Here is a 16,225-nt window from a genome sequence, read left to right as displayed (position 1 = left end):
GGGCCTTATTAGATGGTAGTGATGGACCCTCGCCTCAACCAAATGCCTGGTGGAAGAGTGCTGCCTTACATGCTCTCTGGAAATTTGGGAGCTCCATGAGGGCTTGCACCTCAAACGGGAACTCAAGGTCGAGGCCAGGTGCACCACTCTGAGTCCAGGGATTGTCAGCAAGTTAGCGTTAACTGAACGAAGAGGGATGCATTTGGAGTAAGTGGTCCCTCAGGTACTATTTAAGGTGATAATTACCAGGGTTGTTACACAAAACCACCTCTGTTCACATCCTGCCTTGAAAATTCCACAGGGTTGCCATAATTCAGCTGTGACTTGATGGCACTTTAAGCAAACATAATCTTACATATGCTGGCCTGAGTCCCAGAGATATAAGGCGGAGGGGTTTTCTTCCTCTACTGTAGGCTGACCGCCACACCATACTGCTCGGCAGGGGTGCTGCCCCCTTTCCCTCAAAAGGAGCAGGGTATATTTTGGGATGCAGTGTGGAAAGTGGAAGATGGATGAAAATCCCTTTCGGCTACAATGGAAGCCAAGCCATTGGCTTTCAATTCCTACTGAATTAACTGGGACATACACTCCTAAGAAAATGGGCATACATATTCTACACACATATTCTAATGTTAGCGAAAAGGATCTTTTTTTTTTTTTTACACAAGTATGCCTGGATACAAATGAGACAAATTTTGATTTGCGGATTCCAATCATAAAGCTGGAAGATGATAATTGAGAGGATAGAAATGGTTAAATATATGATTCTTCCCCACATGTGTCCCCCACTTCTGTTTTATCAGCCATGCCAAAAGTACCTTTAGCTGGACGTGCTTCTGGTACAGGGGCTGGCACCTTCTCTTCTGGAACCGGTTTCTTGGGGACCTCGGGCACTTTAAAGAAACAGGATTACTTTTTATTACACTTCAGCATGTTACCCTGTAGGTTAAAGTCTTAAGAAGAACCACCTTTAGAGGAATATTGAGAAGGTTAGTGGTGATGTCATATAACGGCGACACAATCCAGCGCACGTTCATGTGCAAAGTCCCATTGAAATAAATGGGGCGAAAGGGTGGTTAAATCCTTTGGATTGTGGCTGGAACCTACTCTGATATTCTCTGTTAAGGAAGGAAAGATAGTTTTTAGAAGAAGAAAGAGTTGTCAAGAGGGGGAAAGCCAACACAACTACATTTCCCCCTCCCTTCAGAATGACACCATGACTGAGGTGTACCTTTGGCGGGTGGAAGTTCTGGCTTTTTAGGCACTGCAATGGTAACTTTCTCTTCTGTCACAATCTTCTTGGGTACCTCGGGAACTTTAAAGAGATTAGTATATTTTACTTGGAAGAACTTCAAAAGGTTCACAACACAGTATGAAGAAGAAAATAAGCAGACAACAAAATGTACTACTGAACAAACAGAAAAGGACACAAAGACATTCATGATTAGGCAATAAAACTGCACAGAGGCCTACACAGCAGGAAGCAGGAAGTGCCCCTCTCCCACAGTACGTTGTGTAAAGTACTTCCTCAATGCTTCTAGAGCTGAGAAATGAATCAGTGCCATGCCATTATTTCTTTTCAGGTCTTCCGAAAGAATTTTCTGAAGAACATCCATCTCCCATTTTTCCTCAGGACTTCCCACATTGATGTACATAATGTTTTTAGTGGGACTTTTGTATTTTCCTGTTATTGATAGAGGAGTAAAGGCTAAACTCAACTGAACTTCTGAAAGAGTTTTAAATTGCTGTGATACTATAATGCCCATTTTGGGAGACCATCCCCTCTGTGTGAGCTTCCTGACAAACGTGACTGAATTAAATACGGGCCTTTTCCAATTTGATGCCGCAATTTGAGCTTGAGTTTTTAAAACGGGATTATCCTAAGTGGAGTTTATGGACTAAAACCGCTGGCTTCAAAGGACTTAGGCTTCGGACGCCACTGCAAGTAAAATTTCGTCCTAACGGGAAATATACATCTGCATCGAAACAAGAACGGAGCTGCAATTATACTGACATTTCTGCGGCAGATAGCGTGAAAAACTTCTTAAAAGATATTAGTCACTTGGACGTCAAATGGACATCAACAAAACAAAAAGACTCTTTTCCCTCCCTTATTTCAATACTCAGCAGAGCTTCTGCTTTGTTTTGATTTTTAGGCATGGGAAGAATTACTTACGTTTCTGGGACAGGTTCCTCGAGTACGTCAGACACTTAAAAATATTAGGTAGTGTTAATGGTAAGAATTGAAGAAGATATTATAAGTAGAACAATATCCAAAAAGACGGAGGGACAAACCGAACACAACAAATACTAAACATGATTCTGACATACTCATATTTACAAATGACATGACGCACAAACTTCATCACAAATGCCACACAAACATGGCTTTTGTTCCCAGCACAAGACGACAAACACTTATTAAGACATTAGCATATTTTTCTTTCTTTGAGCGGCATCTACCTTGCGATGGCAGAGGTTCTACAGTCTCATGAACAGCAGAAGGTTCTTGTTTCCTAGGCCGGGAAGCCGTTATCTTCTTTTCTGGCTCTTGAGCTTTGGCCATTTCAGGCACTGCAACAGTTACTGGTTTTTTAGGTTTTGTTTGCAATGTCTTTGCTTCCCCAACTTCAGCCTCTACTGTTTTAGACTTTGGTTTTGGGGGTTTCGCGAGGGATACTTCCTCCTCTGACAATTCAGACTCCACTGTTGTAGCCACTGGAACAGATTTTGGTTTTCTCGATTTAGTATCAATCAACTGCTCGTCGGGTAATTCGGGTTCTAGCATTTTAGGCCTCCCAACAGGTTCTAGTTTGGGAGCTTCAGCTACATCTACTGTCCCTTGTGGCTCCTGAGACTTCACTTTTTCAGAAACCACAAGTTCTCTCCATTTGGTTTTCACTAGCGCCATCTTCTCTTCAGATACTTCAGGCTCTGTTGTCTCAAACTCTACCACAGATTCTGGTTTTCTCGGTTTAGCAATGACTATCTCCTCTAGCATTTCAGTCTCTATGGTTTCAGGTACTGCAATACCCTTTCGGGGTTTAGCTATAGCTATTGTCTCCTCAGAAACTACAGCCTCTGCTGTTTTAGAAACCGCTACAGCTCTCCTTTTGGTTTTTGTGACAACCATCTTCTCTTCAGGTATTTCAGGCTCTGTTGTCTCGAACTCTACCACAGATTCTATTTTTCTGGGTTGGGCAACAACTACCTCCTCTCCTACCATTTCAGTCTCTATGGTTTCAGGTACTGCAATACCCTTTCGGGGTTTAGCTATAGCTATTGTCTCCTCAGATACTACAGCCTCTGCTTTTTTAGAAACCGCTACAGCTCTCCTTTTGGTTTTTGCAACAACCATCTTTTCTTCAGATATTTCAGGCTCAGTTGTCTCGAACTCTGCCACAGATTCTATTTTTCTGGGTTGGGCAACAACTACCTCCTCTCCTACCATTTCAGTCTCTATGGTTTCAGGTACTGCAATACCCTTTCGGGGTTTAGCTATAGCTATTGTCTCCTCAGATACTACAGCCTCTGCTTTTTTAGAAACCGCTACAGCTCTCCTTTTGGTTTTTGCAACAACCATCTTTTCTTCAGATATTTCAGGCTCAGTTGTCTCGAACTCTGCCACAGATTCTATTTTTCTGGGTTGGGCAACGACTACCTCCTCTTCTAGCATTTCAGTCTCTATGGTTTCAGGTACGGCCAGAGCTTTTCTGGGTTTAGCAACAACTACTGTCTTCTCAGACACCTCTTTTCCCGAAACTCCAATAGCTCTCCTTTTGGGTTTACTCACGAGGATCTTCTCCTCAAACACTTCAGGCTCAGCTGTTTCAGGCACTGTGACAGATTCTGTTTTTTTCGGTTTAGTAACAACCACTTCCTTTTCCAGTATTTGAACTTCTGCTGTTTCTGGCACTTCAACGGACTCTCTATCTATGAATAACTCTTCAGGCACTTGAGCCTCTAATATTCCTGTCTCTACAATAACTCTCCTTTTGGATTTAGCAACAGTCATCTTTTCTTCAGACAGTTCCCGTCCTGTTATTTCTGGCCCTGCAGTAGGTGCTTTTTTGTGGGGTTCGGCAATGGCTGTCTCCTTTTCCCCAACTTGTGGCGTCAAAGTTTTGGGTACAGGAGTAGACTCTGATTTGGGGGGTTTGGGAGTCAATCTGTCTTTTGGCAGGTGAGACGGTGCTGTTTTAGGTATAGTCATTGGTTCTGCTGTTTGAGAAACTGGTTCTGATTTTTTAAATTTTTTAACGGCCGTCTTCTCTTCAATCGCTCCTTTTCTCGGCACTTCGGACAATAAACAAAATTAATTTCCTTGTAAGAATCGTTAAAACTCTAAAGAATAATATTAATTTGAATAAGATTTAAGTCATGAAGAATTCTCGTTTTCCTAGCTTGGTTGCCTTAAACACCACTTGTTGAGACAATGTACCTTTACTAAGCGTAGTCTCCGGTTTCTTAGGAATGGCAGCTGTTTCTTCCATTTCTTCTATTTCTTCATATACTTCTGACACTTTAAAGATATTAGTGTTTTTTTTAAGACATAGAAAACCATAACCACAACATCTTAGGACAAGAAAACCACAACCAAAAACTAAAAACCTACAGAGAGCCCAACTTTATTTAATAAATCCAATATTGCTTGGTTATACATCCTCAGAATAAGCCCTATCTCAAAATTTAATGAAATTACTCAAGTTAAAACTCAATGTGATGTTAGCAGACCTATTTTGCCTAATCTTGGGTCTGCTCGGTCCTATATAAAATGCATGGAATATCCAGTTTTGAGTACAAAACATGCATACGGGAGAGGGGGAATGAATCCTATTCACTTCTACCTCTTACCTCCCCACCGTCCAATTCCCAAATTCCTTTTTAGGTGAAGTGTTAATGAAATTAAGCTGAAAGAAATGCAGGTAGGATAGGGAGTCAGTTCCCCTCATCCGTATTCTCCCAACTGCTGCTGTATATTTTCACAGTCAGGGGAGTTTAGCAGTGGAATCGACTGCCTAAGGAGGTGGGGAGCTCCCCCTCACTGGCAGTCTTCAGCTGTATGGCTCCTTATCCTGGATGCTTTATGCTGATCTTGCATTGAGCAGGGAGTTGGACTAGATGGCCAGTATGGCCCCTCCCAGCTCTAGGATTCTATGTTTCTATATGTAATTGGAGGAAAACCAACTTTCTGGAAATGAAGTTTCCATTGTAACATCTGCCTTGAGCCTCAGTAGAAATCAATCTTTGGGTTGGTCAACAGACTAAGCTACCCCCTTCCAAATGTAGGAAGAAGGGCAATAGCAGAGTAAGGAAATTCTATAATTTTACAAGACAAGATCAAATTAGATGCTTTGCTATGCAGATCAGCTAATAATAATAATAATAATAATAATAATAATAATAATAAATGTTCAGATACAAGTGAAATCTAAGCACAATGGCTTAAGCAGTTTCTTCCAGCGTTCCCCTCCTCCATCTATCTTTCCTTATCTCTTCTTTCACTTTCTTGTATGCATACCATGTAAGAACTGTTTGGTCGATTTAACTGTTAATTGTTTTAATTATTTTAATTATTATTATATATTAATGTTGTAAGCTGCCCTGAGACAGCAGGCTGAAAAATGACAATAAATAAATAAATAAGAAGTTTTTCCTTTCCTTAAATGTTTGAGACAGAAACTTTTACTCAGCAATACCTGGGGCATACTGAATACCACTTTTAAAATTATGATAATTTTTGTTTGTATGTTTGTTTTTGTTTTGGATGGGATCTGACAAAGAGAGCTTCGACTCCTGAAAGCTTACACCCTGGAAATCTGAGTGCTTGACGTGCTATTGCACTTGTATCTTGTTCTTTCTTTTTTTTTTGTTTGTGATTTATTTTCTGCTGTTCATGAATAGTTATTTTCTTATATTGAATGTAGATCCCATGAATAAAGCCAATGCAATATAATATATATTAACAAGTCAATCCTAAGTGGAGTCGTACTCATCCAAATCCACATAAATCAATAGGACGTAACTTTGCTTAGAACCGCAATATAAGCTGCCCTAAATACATTAATACAGCTAGAAACTTGGGCTCTATAACACAGAACATCGAGAACACTCCCCAAGAGGTTAGAGGATGAGATTCGCAATTAAAGGCGCATGTACCTTCAATCGATGTAGCTCCTTTCTTAGCGACTGGAAATGATACTTGTTCGTCAGAGATGACTTTCTTTGATGTCGCTTTAAAGATATTAGTTTGTTTTAGGAAAGTTAAAAATTGTGAAACACAAAGAAACAGACAAACAGAAAGAGATTATTTGTGAAGCTAGTGCATGAAGTACAGAAGAATTGTGATCATGCCGTAAGAGTGGCTTACTTGGAATGCCTTAACTTTAGTCCCTTAATAATCATTTTTCATTGAAAAGGTGATGTACCTTTAGCGGCTGGAGGTTCCAGTTCTTGAGAAGTCCAAAAAGGAGGTATTTCGTGTGGCATCTCTTGAACTTCAGGTGCTTTAAAGATATTAGTCTTTTTTAGAAACACGGGTATTTTAATTCAAAGGTTAATACAAATGGTACACAAGACGAACAACTGAAATGGAACCCATCCTCCGGTGAAGATCTATATTTGTGGTTTCTACCATGCTAGAATTACAATGATGAAACAGAGCTACTTTATAAGTCTCCTTTTAGTTCTTCCCTGGAGAAACTTGCACTAATAGATCCAAAGTAACAAAATATTCTGAGATTCCTCCTTTTAACCAGCACTGTGAGTACTCTAATACTCGAAAGATTCATACTGAAAGCAGGATATCGGAAGAGATTTTCGGCTATAGGTGTTGATATTGAGATCTGTTTGAGAGACTTCAGAGTACTCAATACCAACTTTATCTCCTTAATCTCCAGATTTGCACAAAACTGCAATCATTTTGTCACTTTGTTCACCTTGCACAAAACACTCAACTTTAATAATTCTGTGATTATAATTCTATGATTCTAATGAGATCAGGGGGTCAAAAATGAAAGGACAACACATAGAATCATAGAATCATAGAATCATAGAGTTGGAAGGGGCCATACAGGCCATCTAGTCCAACCCCCTGCTCAACGCAGGATCAGCCCTAAGCATCCTAAAGCATCCAAGAAAAGTGTGTATCCAACCTTTGCTTGAAGACTGCCAGTGAGGGGGAGCTCACCACCTCCTTAGGCAGCCTATTCCACTGCTGAACTACTCTGACTGTGAAATTTTTTTCCTGATATCTAGCCTATATCGTTGTACTTGAAGTTAAAACCCATTACTGCGTGTCCTCTCCTCTGCAGCCAACAGAAACAGCATCCTGCCCTCCTCCAAGTGACAACCTTTCAAATACTTAAAGAGGGCTATCATGTCCCCTCTCAACCTCCTTTTCTTCAGGCTGAACATTCCCAAGTCCCTCAACCTATCTTCATAGGGCTTGGTCCCTTGGCCACAGATCATCCTCGTCGCTCTCCTCTGTACCCTTTCAATTTTATCTACGTCCTTCTTGAAGTGAGGCCTCCAGAACTGCACACAGTACTCCAGGTGTGGTCTGACCAGTGCCGTATACAATGGGACTATGACATCTTGTGTTTCTGATGTGATGCCCCTGTTGATACAGCCCAAAATGGCATTTGCCTTTCCCCTCCTCCATCTATCTTTCCTTATCTCTTCTTTCACTTTCTTGTATGCACCTCCCATTTCACTCCAGTTTCAGGTGGAGATGAATTACCTTCAATAAGTGGTGCTGCTTCTTTAAGGGGTGGGGTGGGTTTCTTCTTTTCGGGTACAGCTCTCTTTGCTGGTAGAGGCACTTTAAAGATATTAGTTTCAGTTTGAGTATATGGACAAATGGAACACACAGAAGACACAAAGGAAAGGGGTGAGGACAACAAACTTAATCAAGAACAATAAAGTCCTTTAAGGTAAGCTTGGAAATTTGTGAAAGGGATGATATACCTTTTGCTGGGGGAGCTTCCTGTTTTGGAGCCTTTCTTTCTGGGAGAGCTTCCTCTTCTGGTTCAAGCACTTTAAAGATATTAGTATATTTCAGAAATGTCAAAAGGACTCACAAAATATAGGTTAGAAAGACAACAGACAGCAAAGATGAACAAATCCCCACCGCTCTTGGTGAACAGTCTTGTGGTGGGTTACATAAATAGTGATAAAAGCCACACATAAAACCTCAGCAATGTTCCTGCCATGATCTTAAGTGCAAAAAACTGATGCTGACTGATTTTCTAAACTTATTTATGTTGTGAATTGAATCAAATTAAATATTGATGTACCTTCAATTGGTGGAAATAATTTCCAATTACTCTGGAAATAATATGTGGAACCTTTTCTTCTAAAATAATTACCTCATGAACTTCAGGATCTTTAAAGATATTAGTTTTCTTTAAGAATTTTTTTAAAAAATGGACAGTATCTTTAGATGAAATTTAGGTGAAATGCAGCAACGTGATGACAAGAAAAGCTGGAAATGTTACCATTTTTAGTAATCCCGTTATTTACAGGCTGAATTACATTTTAAGGACTTGCTGCCTAGTCAGTTACTTGCTAACGAGTTATTTAACCTTAATAAGGTAGCACAGGCAAACCGAAATTATATATATAGCACGTTTGTCTTAACAATCCCTGATCAAGTCATTTACAAGGCTACTTGTAAATGAAAAGAAAATTTACGTTTAGGTTTTCGCAGTTTCATAGGATATACCTTCTGCTTGAGTTATAAAATTTAAACGCCTCTGCTATGGCCTAATTATGCTTTCCTTCATTAATATTTGTCTTTAAATTATGGACTTGAGCAAGAGATCCGACTATACTATTAGTTCCAAATTATTTTGGAGGTTCTCCTACGTCATGCACTGTGATAGATACTATTTCCTTGGGGACAGCTCTCTGGGGAATGGCAAAGGCTTTAAAAATAGGGTGCACTTAAAGTTTCTCAGAGAAAGACTTGCCATAAGATAGTCTGTATACCAGCCTTTTCCAACTTTTTGACCATGGAAGAACCCCCTGAAATGTATTGCAGGCATCGAGGAACCCCGGAAGTGGTGACGTACCCCTTCAGTGAAGTGGGCGCAGAAGTAAGATGAAGAAGCCAACCAATCAATCATTTACCATTTCCATTATAGAGAAAGAGACTTAACCTAATGGTTAATTCACTTCCAATGCACTTTTGAAGTAGATTTCCCTGTTCCGCACAGGAAAATCCAGCTGCAACAGCATAGTTAAAGTACATTATCCTACATGTGCAGAATGAGCCCAGGCCTGTAAAGTAATAGGCTCCAGTGGCATCTAAATATGTCAGTAGCCATCCAAACTTGGAAATGTTGCATAATCCCTGGGGAGCTCTTGCATAACCCCAGGGTTCTGCAGAACCCGGGTTGGAAATCCCTGGTGTACCCTGCTCTTGTATGGCATTAGTATTAACAATAAAGACACATGAATACAAGAACAAGAATATTTTTGTTACTTTCATACGGATTCTACCTTTAGGCGGTGGAGGCTCCTTTCTTTTTGGGACAGCCTTTGGCACTTTTTCTTCAGGGACAGCTTTCTTGGGCACTTCCGGAACTTTAAAGACACAGTATTTACTTTTAGTGAGTCATTTATGTAGCCTTCTTGGAAGAACGTTATGCGATCATTAAGAAAGAAGAAAACAAAGAGCCAAAAACTCACAAGACAGGGAAGACGTACACGTGCACAACTAATGAACACAAACGCCCAATGCGTTTCTACAAAATATAAATGGAAGACGAAATGGAAGAGTTTATCGCAAGTGAAGGACAAATATACCTTTAGGTGGGGGAGCCACTTCTTTTTTAGGTACAGCAATAGGCACTTTTTCTTCTGGGACTGGTTTCTTTTGCACTGAGGGTACTTCAAAAACATTGGTTGCTTTTTTAAGAATGACTCATTCTTTGAATTACAAAAGAAGCACAGCAAAAACACAGAAGCAACTTAAAGCCTCACACAAAATCACAGCCGTGAAAAAAAAAAATACACCCATCTGATTAAATAGTATTCCATAAAATAAGGATGATTCTAGATGGTGAACTAGATTGACCTGACTCTGGGCTTTCCTGCATTCTCACTTTGCTTGCTAGCAAGTTCCTGTTTCTTTGGGGGTATCTCTTTGTTCTGCATATGTTTTTTTGCTCCCTCGAGTGGTCAATTCACTATCACACAGATTTAATTCAGTATATCTTCCTGTAGACCTGTGTGATATCCAATCAGCCACTAGAGGGAGACAAACACACGTGGAATAGAACCTCCCCCCCCCTTCCCAAAGGGGACCAGTGAGAAACTTACCAGTGAGTAAAATGAGAATATAGGAAAACCCTTGACTTTCAGACTAGTTCTACAAGCCAGGTATACATACCTGGACAAATGTCCCACCAACACAATATAAGCCTATGCCTGGATCAAAAATCCAGTCCTTCTCTTATTTTCATTCTCTCTATGTTAGGTTGCATTTTCAAAACTCCAAGTTAATGAATCTTAAAATCTTATGTTAACATGGCTACTTCAGAGTCAGTGGCATAATGATCAATGGTCATCCCTATCTTAATTGGAATAAACTATTATAGATTCTACATAAACTCAGCTGGTTATTCTAGCAAGGCTCTGGAATCTGCTAAACATATTCATTATACCACATATTTGTTGTATATTTTCACCTTGCTGTTTGCTAATTTACCGCTAATTTACTCTCTCTTTATATATGTGATCTGGAGATTTCCATTTCATTGTCTGAGGAAGTGTGCATCCACACAAAAGCTCACCATCTAGAATAAAACTTTTTTATTATAGCTTCTATTTTGTTATAATTTTTAAATTGGAATGTTTTAATTTTGAAACTAACAGGTAATCATAGGCATGCTTAAGCACAAGTTCTATTGAATCCAATGGGACTTACCCCCTTACATTAAAATCAGTTTGAAGATCTATCTCTAGCACCCATAGCCTAGCGATTAAATTGTGGCCAGGCACAGAATGGAGGATAATGGGGGGCTCAGTTGTTTGGCTGGGGGGCCCCATTAGATGGTAAAGGTGGACCCTGGCCTCAACCAAATGCCTGGTGGAAGGCATCTTACACACCCTCCAGAACTTTGGGAGCTCCATGAAGGCTTGCACCTCAGATAGCCCTCACAGAAGCATTGGCTTTCATGACTATAGTTTCTGAACTCTGTTCTGTTTTCACCAGTGACAACTTACAATAACTTAGGCAAACAGAGAGGAACAACTGGCTTGGATGCAGAAAAATGTGAGTAGAATTTTATCTATGCAATGGTGCTTTCCCATTGCTAATTCTTCCAAGTGCAGCTGGGCATACTTCCTGAAAAAGCCATCCCTAAAAAACTGGAAACCCCCTAGAATAGCGAGAGAAAGGGGATGAGAGTGAAAGGAGATACTCTCAGAATCTCATGACATGGCCCACCTGAAACAAGCACAGGTTCCTTTTGCTTTTGGAGGAAATGGGTTCATACCATTATATCTTTAAGCAGTTCAGTGAATACTGAATTATTGAAATAAATATGAGTTTATTATCCTGCCTTGAAATAAGTGTTGATTTATTATCCTGATCTTGTTGGCTAATGAAAACTCATATCACATCAAAGGAAATTTGGGCTTTGGGGGATACATAAAGGAATTTGTTTAACAGCATGTACCTTTAGCTGGTGGAGCTTCTTTTTTAGGTACAACACGGGGTGCTTTTTCTTCAGGAACGGCTCTCTTAGGCATTTCAGGCACTTGAAAAACATTGTATTAGGGAGTTTTATGGTTACTTGCAAATAAACAAAACTACTGAAAACAGGATAAAAGAATAAGGGTGAAAGTTGATCACTGCAGAGGATCAGATGAGAAAATTTTATAATTTATAATTTTATAGTCCCCTGTTCATATATATTTCTGGAAAGATGAATTTCTCAGAGATTTGAAATTGCAGATCTAGCTTTTTTTTTTTTTAAGCGTGTTTCACTCTGAACATTGGTTGGATAACAATCATTGTTAGTCTACTTTCCTGTCCCTGAGTCAAGAATAAGCCATTTTTTAATACAAAATAGCTCCGATTGCTAACTTTTTGGACAAACCGATCTCCAAAAGATCTTTTTGGACAAACCAATCTCCAAAAGATCACATGATCAACGTGTGGTATTTTTAAAAATAAAGTTAGTATTTGTAATCACAAATAAGTCCTTAAAAACCAAGTTGGTTTAATCTGATTTCCTGATTGATCTGAATTTTTTCAAGCAATGAACATCAAAAAAACAAGATTTTGACATCAAAACAAGAGCTTGATATTAGGGCAAAAGACAGCAAACAAATAAAGCGTTGATATACCTCTTGCTGCTGGAGCCTCATACACCTCCTCATATACTTCAATCTCTTTTCTCTCTTGAACCTCTTCATAATATTCAATTTCTTCTCTTTCCAGAGTTTCCTCATATTGCTGAACTTCTTCTGGTTCTGGAGTTTCCTCATATTGTTCGATTTCTTCAGGCTCCGGTACTTCCTCATATTGCTCAATTTCAGGTTCTGGGACTTCTTCATATTCTTCAGGTTCTGGGGCTTCCTCATATTCTTCAGGTTCTTCAGGTTCTTGGACCACATACTCCTCAATCTTCTCATATGTCTCACGCCTTTCGTATTCTTCATAAGAATATTTTTCAACAGTGGGAGCAGGAACTATGATCTTTTCTTCTGGGATGGGTTTCTTATGTACCACTGGCACTTAAATGAGATTATTAACTTTTAATAATTTCAAAAACATGGTTGGCATGTAAAAGCAAACAACAAAATGAAACTGCAATTGCCCTCGATTATCTTTTTTTTTTTTAAGAAGAGAAGTGATACTACCACAATTAGAGTAAGATGTTAGAAGAGATTAAGAAGAAATCTTTACAAGACATTCACAGAGACACAAAATTATGTTTAGGTGGATTAATTTCCTTTGGATTAGAAGCAGGTGCTTTTTCTCATAGACCTTTCTCATATGTATCTCAGACTGCAATCCTATGTATGCAGTTACTGGGGAATAAATTCCACCAAACACAGTGGCATATACTTCCCTATAAACATGCACAGAATCCACTGCATGAGACTTAGAAATACATTGTTGCTATAGATCAGGGGTGACCAAACTGTGGCTCTCCAGATGTCCAAACTGTGGCTCTCCAAATTCCCATGAGCCCCTGCAAACACACATTGGCAGGGGCTCATGGGAATTGTAGTCCATGGACATCTGGAGGGCCATGGTTTGGCTACCCCTGTTATAGATAGATACCTTAAAATTGTTTAAGGTATGAAAACAAAAACAACATAAAAACTTCTTAATGGATTAATGAAACAACAACAAAACACGGTGAAAGAAAGATTGTTCACAGACTGACAAAACACAGACTCTAGTGCTATGAAAACAGCATCTCCAGACTTTACTGGATAAGAACAGATGTACCTTTTATGGGTGGTTCTTCCACTTTTTTAGGAGGAGCCGCAGGTACCTTCTTTTCTGGGACAATTTTCTTGGGCACCTCAGGTACTTTAAAGACATGGCACTACTTTAGCATGGTTTCTTGTACAGCATCAGTCAAAATATATCAGATTACAAACAACACAGAGACATACAAGGTGCTACAAATGTTTCCGCTCACATGTAATTGAATCACATAAAGTATTTGTTAAGGCAATAACGAACATTTGCGTTTATGACACATATCAATGTACCTTTCGCTGGAGGAGCTGTCACTTTTTTGAGGACAGGCACTTTCTCTTCTGGGACTTCAGGCACTTTAAAGATATTATGTACTTTTAAGAATTTGATTTCAAGCCACCACAGACAAACACATACAATAGCAAGTATAACACTGAAAAATAATAAGACATCACAAGCAATGGATTTAAAATGTAATGGAAGAATATAAACACGAAGACGGATACTTCCATATATTACATACAAGGATGTACCTTTAGCTGGAGGAGCTGGCACTTTTTTGAGAACAGGCACTTTCTCTTCTGGTACAGGTTTAGGGACTTCAGGCACTTTAAAGATATTACGTGATGTTCAGAATTTGAATTCAAGCCACGACACACAAATATGTACGATAGCAAACAAAACATTCAAGAAATAAGACATCGCAAACAATGGGTTTAAAACTTCATTGAAGAATGTTAACGAATATTATGCAATTAAGGGTGTTATGTAACGTAAAGATGAATGTCCACGTGTAATCATATAAGGATGTACCTTTTGCTGGAGGAGCTGGCACTTTTTTGAGAGCAGGCACTTTCTCTTCTGGGACAGGTTTAGGGACTTCAGGCACTTTAAAGACACAGCGTTACAAAAATGTATATATTTTTTGAGGCCACCACAAACAAACAAGGACGACAACAGAATGTTCTGAACAATTTAAACGAATTCTTAAATGGAACGGTAACGAATGTTAAAATGTGCTTTGGAATAACTTAATATATTATACCTTTTGCTGGAGGGGGTGGCACTTTTTTGGCAACAGGCACTTTCTCTTCCGGGGCCGGTTTAGGAACTTCAGGCACTTTAAAGATATCATATCTTTTGTAAGAAAGCATTTCTAATCCCGCAACACAGAAACATTTAAGACATCTTAGCATTTGGTACTATTTAAGTTAATGTTTCATTGAATGTTAGAAATTACTGCTATGTAATAACCTATCTTTCTGCGCAACATTTGTTCATTTTTATGCCAACACAAACAAACAAGGAAGACAACAGAACCATTTATACAAATTCTTAAATGCCTCCTTGAAGAATGGAAATGATTGTTAAAATGTGCTTTGGAATAATCTAATATCTAATCTAACAAACAAGGAAGACAACAGAACCATTTATACAAATTCTTAAATGCCTCCTTGAAGAATGGAAATGATTGTTAAAATGTGCTTTGGAATAATCTAATATATTCTACCTTTTGCTGGAGGAGCCGGGACCTTTTTGGCAACAGGAACTTTCTCTTCCGGAACAGGTTTAGGAATTTCAGGCACTTTAAAGACAGTACAACATTTTAAGAATGTGCTTTCGAACCATCACACACAAACAGAGAAGACTTGACAAAGTTTTACGTGAATTATTAGAATGATTTCATTAGTGACTGAATTATACAAACATCATTCATAACCAAATGTTATTTTCAAGATCTTTATACCTTTTAAAGAATGGAAATGATTGTGACAATGTGCTTTGGCATAATTTAATATATTATACCTTTTGCTGGAGGAGCTGGTACTTTTTTGGCAACTGGCACTTTCTCTTCTGGGACTGGTTTAGGAACCTCTGGCACTTTAAAGACATTTAGATTGTTGTAAGAGTATGTTTTAAAGCTACGAAACCAACACAACATTAACAAACAATGTGAAGTGTAAGAGGCACAGTACAAACAAGACTTTAGCAGAGCCAGTTAAGAAAACGGATCCTTGTCATTCAAGAGATCAGCAGAGGGTATTTCACGTTAACCGTAAGAAAGTTATGTGTTTTTTATTCCCTGCAAATGGACAGAACTGACACATGAATATGATTTCGGGCTACACAATTTTGGAATGCTTCCTGTACGTAGCTATTCTGATGCCACTGAATTCAGCGGGAAGAAGTGTGTGGAATTAAGTCTGCTAGCTTATTCGCAGAAAACAGCGGCAGAACAAGATTCTAAAAATGCTGATATGTTCATTTGTTTATATGCACACGAATGTACCTTTCGGAGGAGGTGGCTCCACTTTTTTGGGAACAGCGGCAGGAATTTTCTTTTCTGGGACTTTCTTTGGCACTTCTGGGACTTTAAACATATTTTTTCGGGTTACGAATTTTGTGTTAATCCATTTCAGAATGAAAAAGAAAACATAAGTCCCGCGGAACACAAACATACACATGCGAGGGCGGGGAGGCCAAGATTCAGAAAGCAAGTTTCATTTAATGGAAGGAGCTTATACTAGTGGAATTCTTTGAATAGCAATCCCTCAATGCCATGTTGTAAACAGCTTGGGAAATTCCACTCAGTCTTAAAATCAGTTTGCCTGACGAAATATGGAACTGCTGTTCTGCACAAGTTAAGTCTAATTTCATCTTTGAACTAGCATATTAATTCTCTGCATCCCAGCCACAGTGTTGCTTATGATCTATATTTTACAAAAAGTTTCTATCTAGTGCTCTCTCCCGGAAATTACAAACATTCTTTGATAT

General features: G+C 39.0%; 1 protein-coding gene across 5 annotated transcripts in view; it reads right to left on the bottom strand.

The window, feature by feature from the left end:
• Nucleotides 1-16,225, bottom strand: part of TTN (titin) — a 356,587-nt gene that overhangs the window by 160,695 nt on the left and 179,667 nt on the right. For 4 of the 5 annotated variants that reach the window (XM_077319579.1, XM_077319580.1, XM_077319581.1 and 1 more), the window contains 13 exons: nucleotides 15,741-15,821; nucleotides 15,257-15,331; nucleotides 14,961-15,035; nucleotides 14,496-14,570; nucleotides 14,264-14,338; nucleotides 13,744-14,058; nucleotides 13,475-13,558; nucleotides 12,361-12,750; nucleotides 11,688-11,768; nucleotides 9,811-9,894; nucleotides 9,505-9,588; nucleotides 1,232-1,315; nucleotides 819-893 (listed from right to left, as the gene is read on the bottom strand). In XM_077319579.1, the coding sequence (XP_077175694.1) occupies nucleotides 819-893; nucleotides 1,232-1,315; nucleotides 9,505-9,588; nucleotides 9,811-9,894; nucleotides 11,688-11,768; nucleotides 12,361-12,750; nucleotides 13,475-13,558; nucleotides 13,744-14,058; nucleotides 14,264-14,338; nucleotides 14,496-14,570; nucleotides 14,961-15,035; nucleotides 15,257-15,331; nucleotides 15,741-15,821 (1,578 nt within the window). The remainder of the gene's footprint in view (nucleotides 1-818; nucleotides 894-1,231; nucleotides 1,316-9,504; nucleotides 9,589-9,810; nucleotides 9,895-11,687; nucleotides 11,769-12,360; nucleotides 12,751-13,474; nucleotides 13,559-13,743; nucleotides 14,059-14,263; nucleotides 14,339-14,495; nucleotides 14,571-14,960; nucleotides 15,036-15,256; nucleotides 15,332-15,740; nucleotides 15,822-16,225) is intronic. The other variant, XM_077319578.1, reaches the window with a different exon arrangement.

This window comes from Paroedura picta, chromosome 2 (assembly GCF_049243985.1).
Source record: "Paroedura picta isolate Pp20150507F chromosome 2, Ppicta_v3.0, whole genome shotgun sequence".
NCBI classification, from domain to species: Eukaryota; Metazoa; Chordata; class Lepidosauria; order Squamata; family Gekkonidae; genus Paroedura; species Paroedura picta.
The sequence above is the reverse complement of the archived record's forward strand: the minus strand, read 5'-3'. Positions and strand labels throughout refer to the sequence as shown.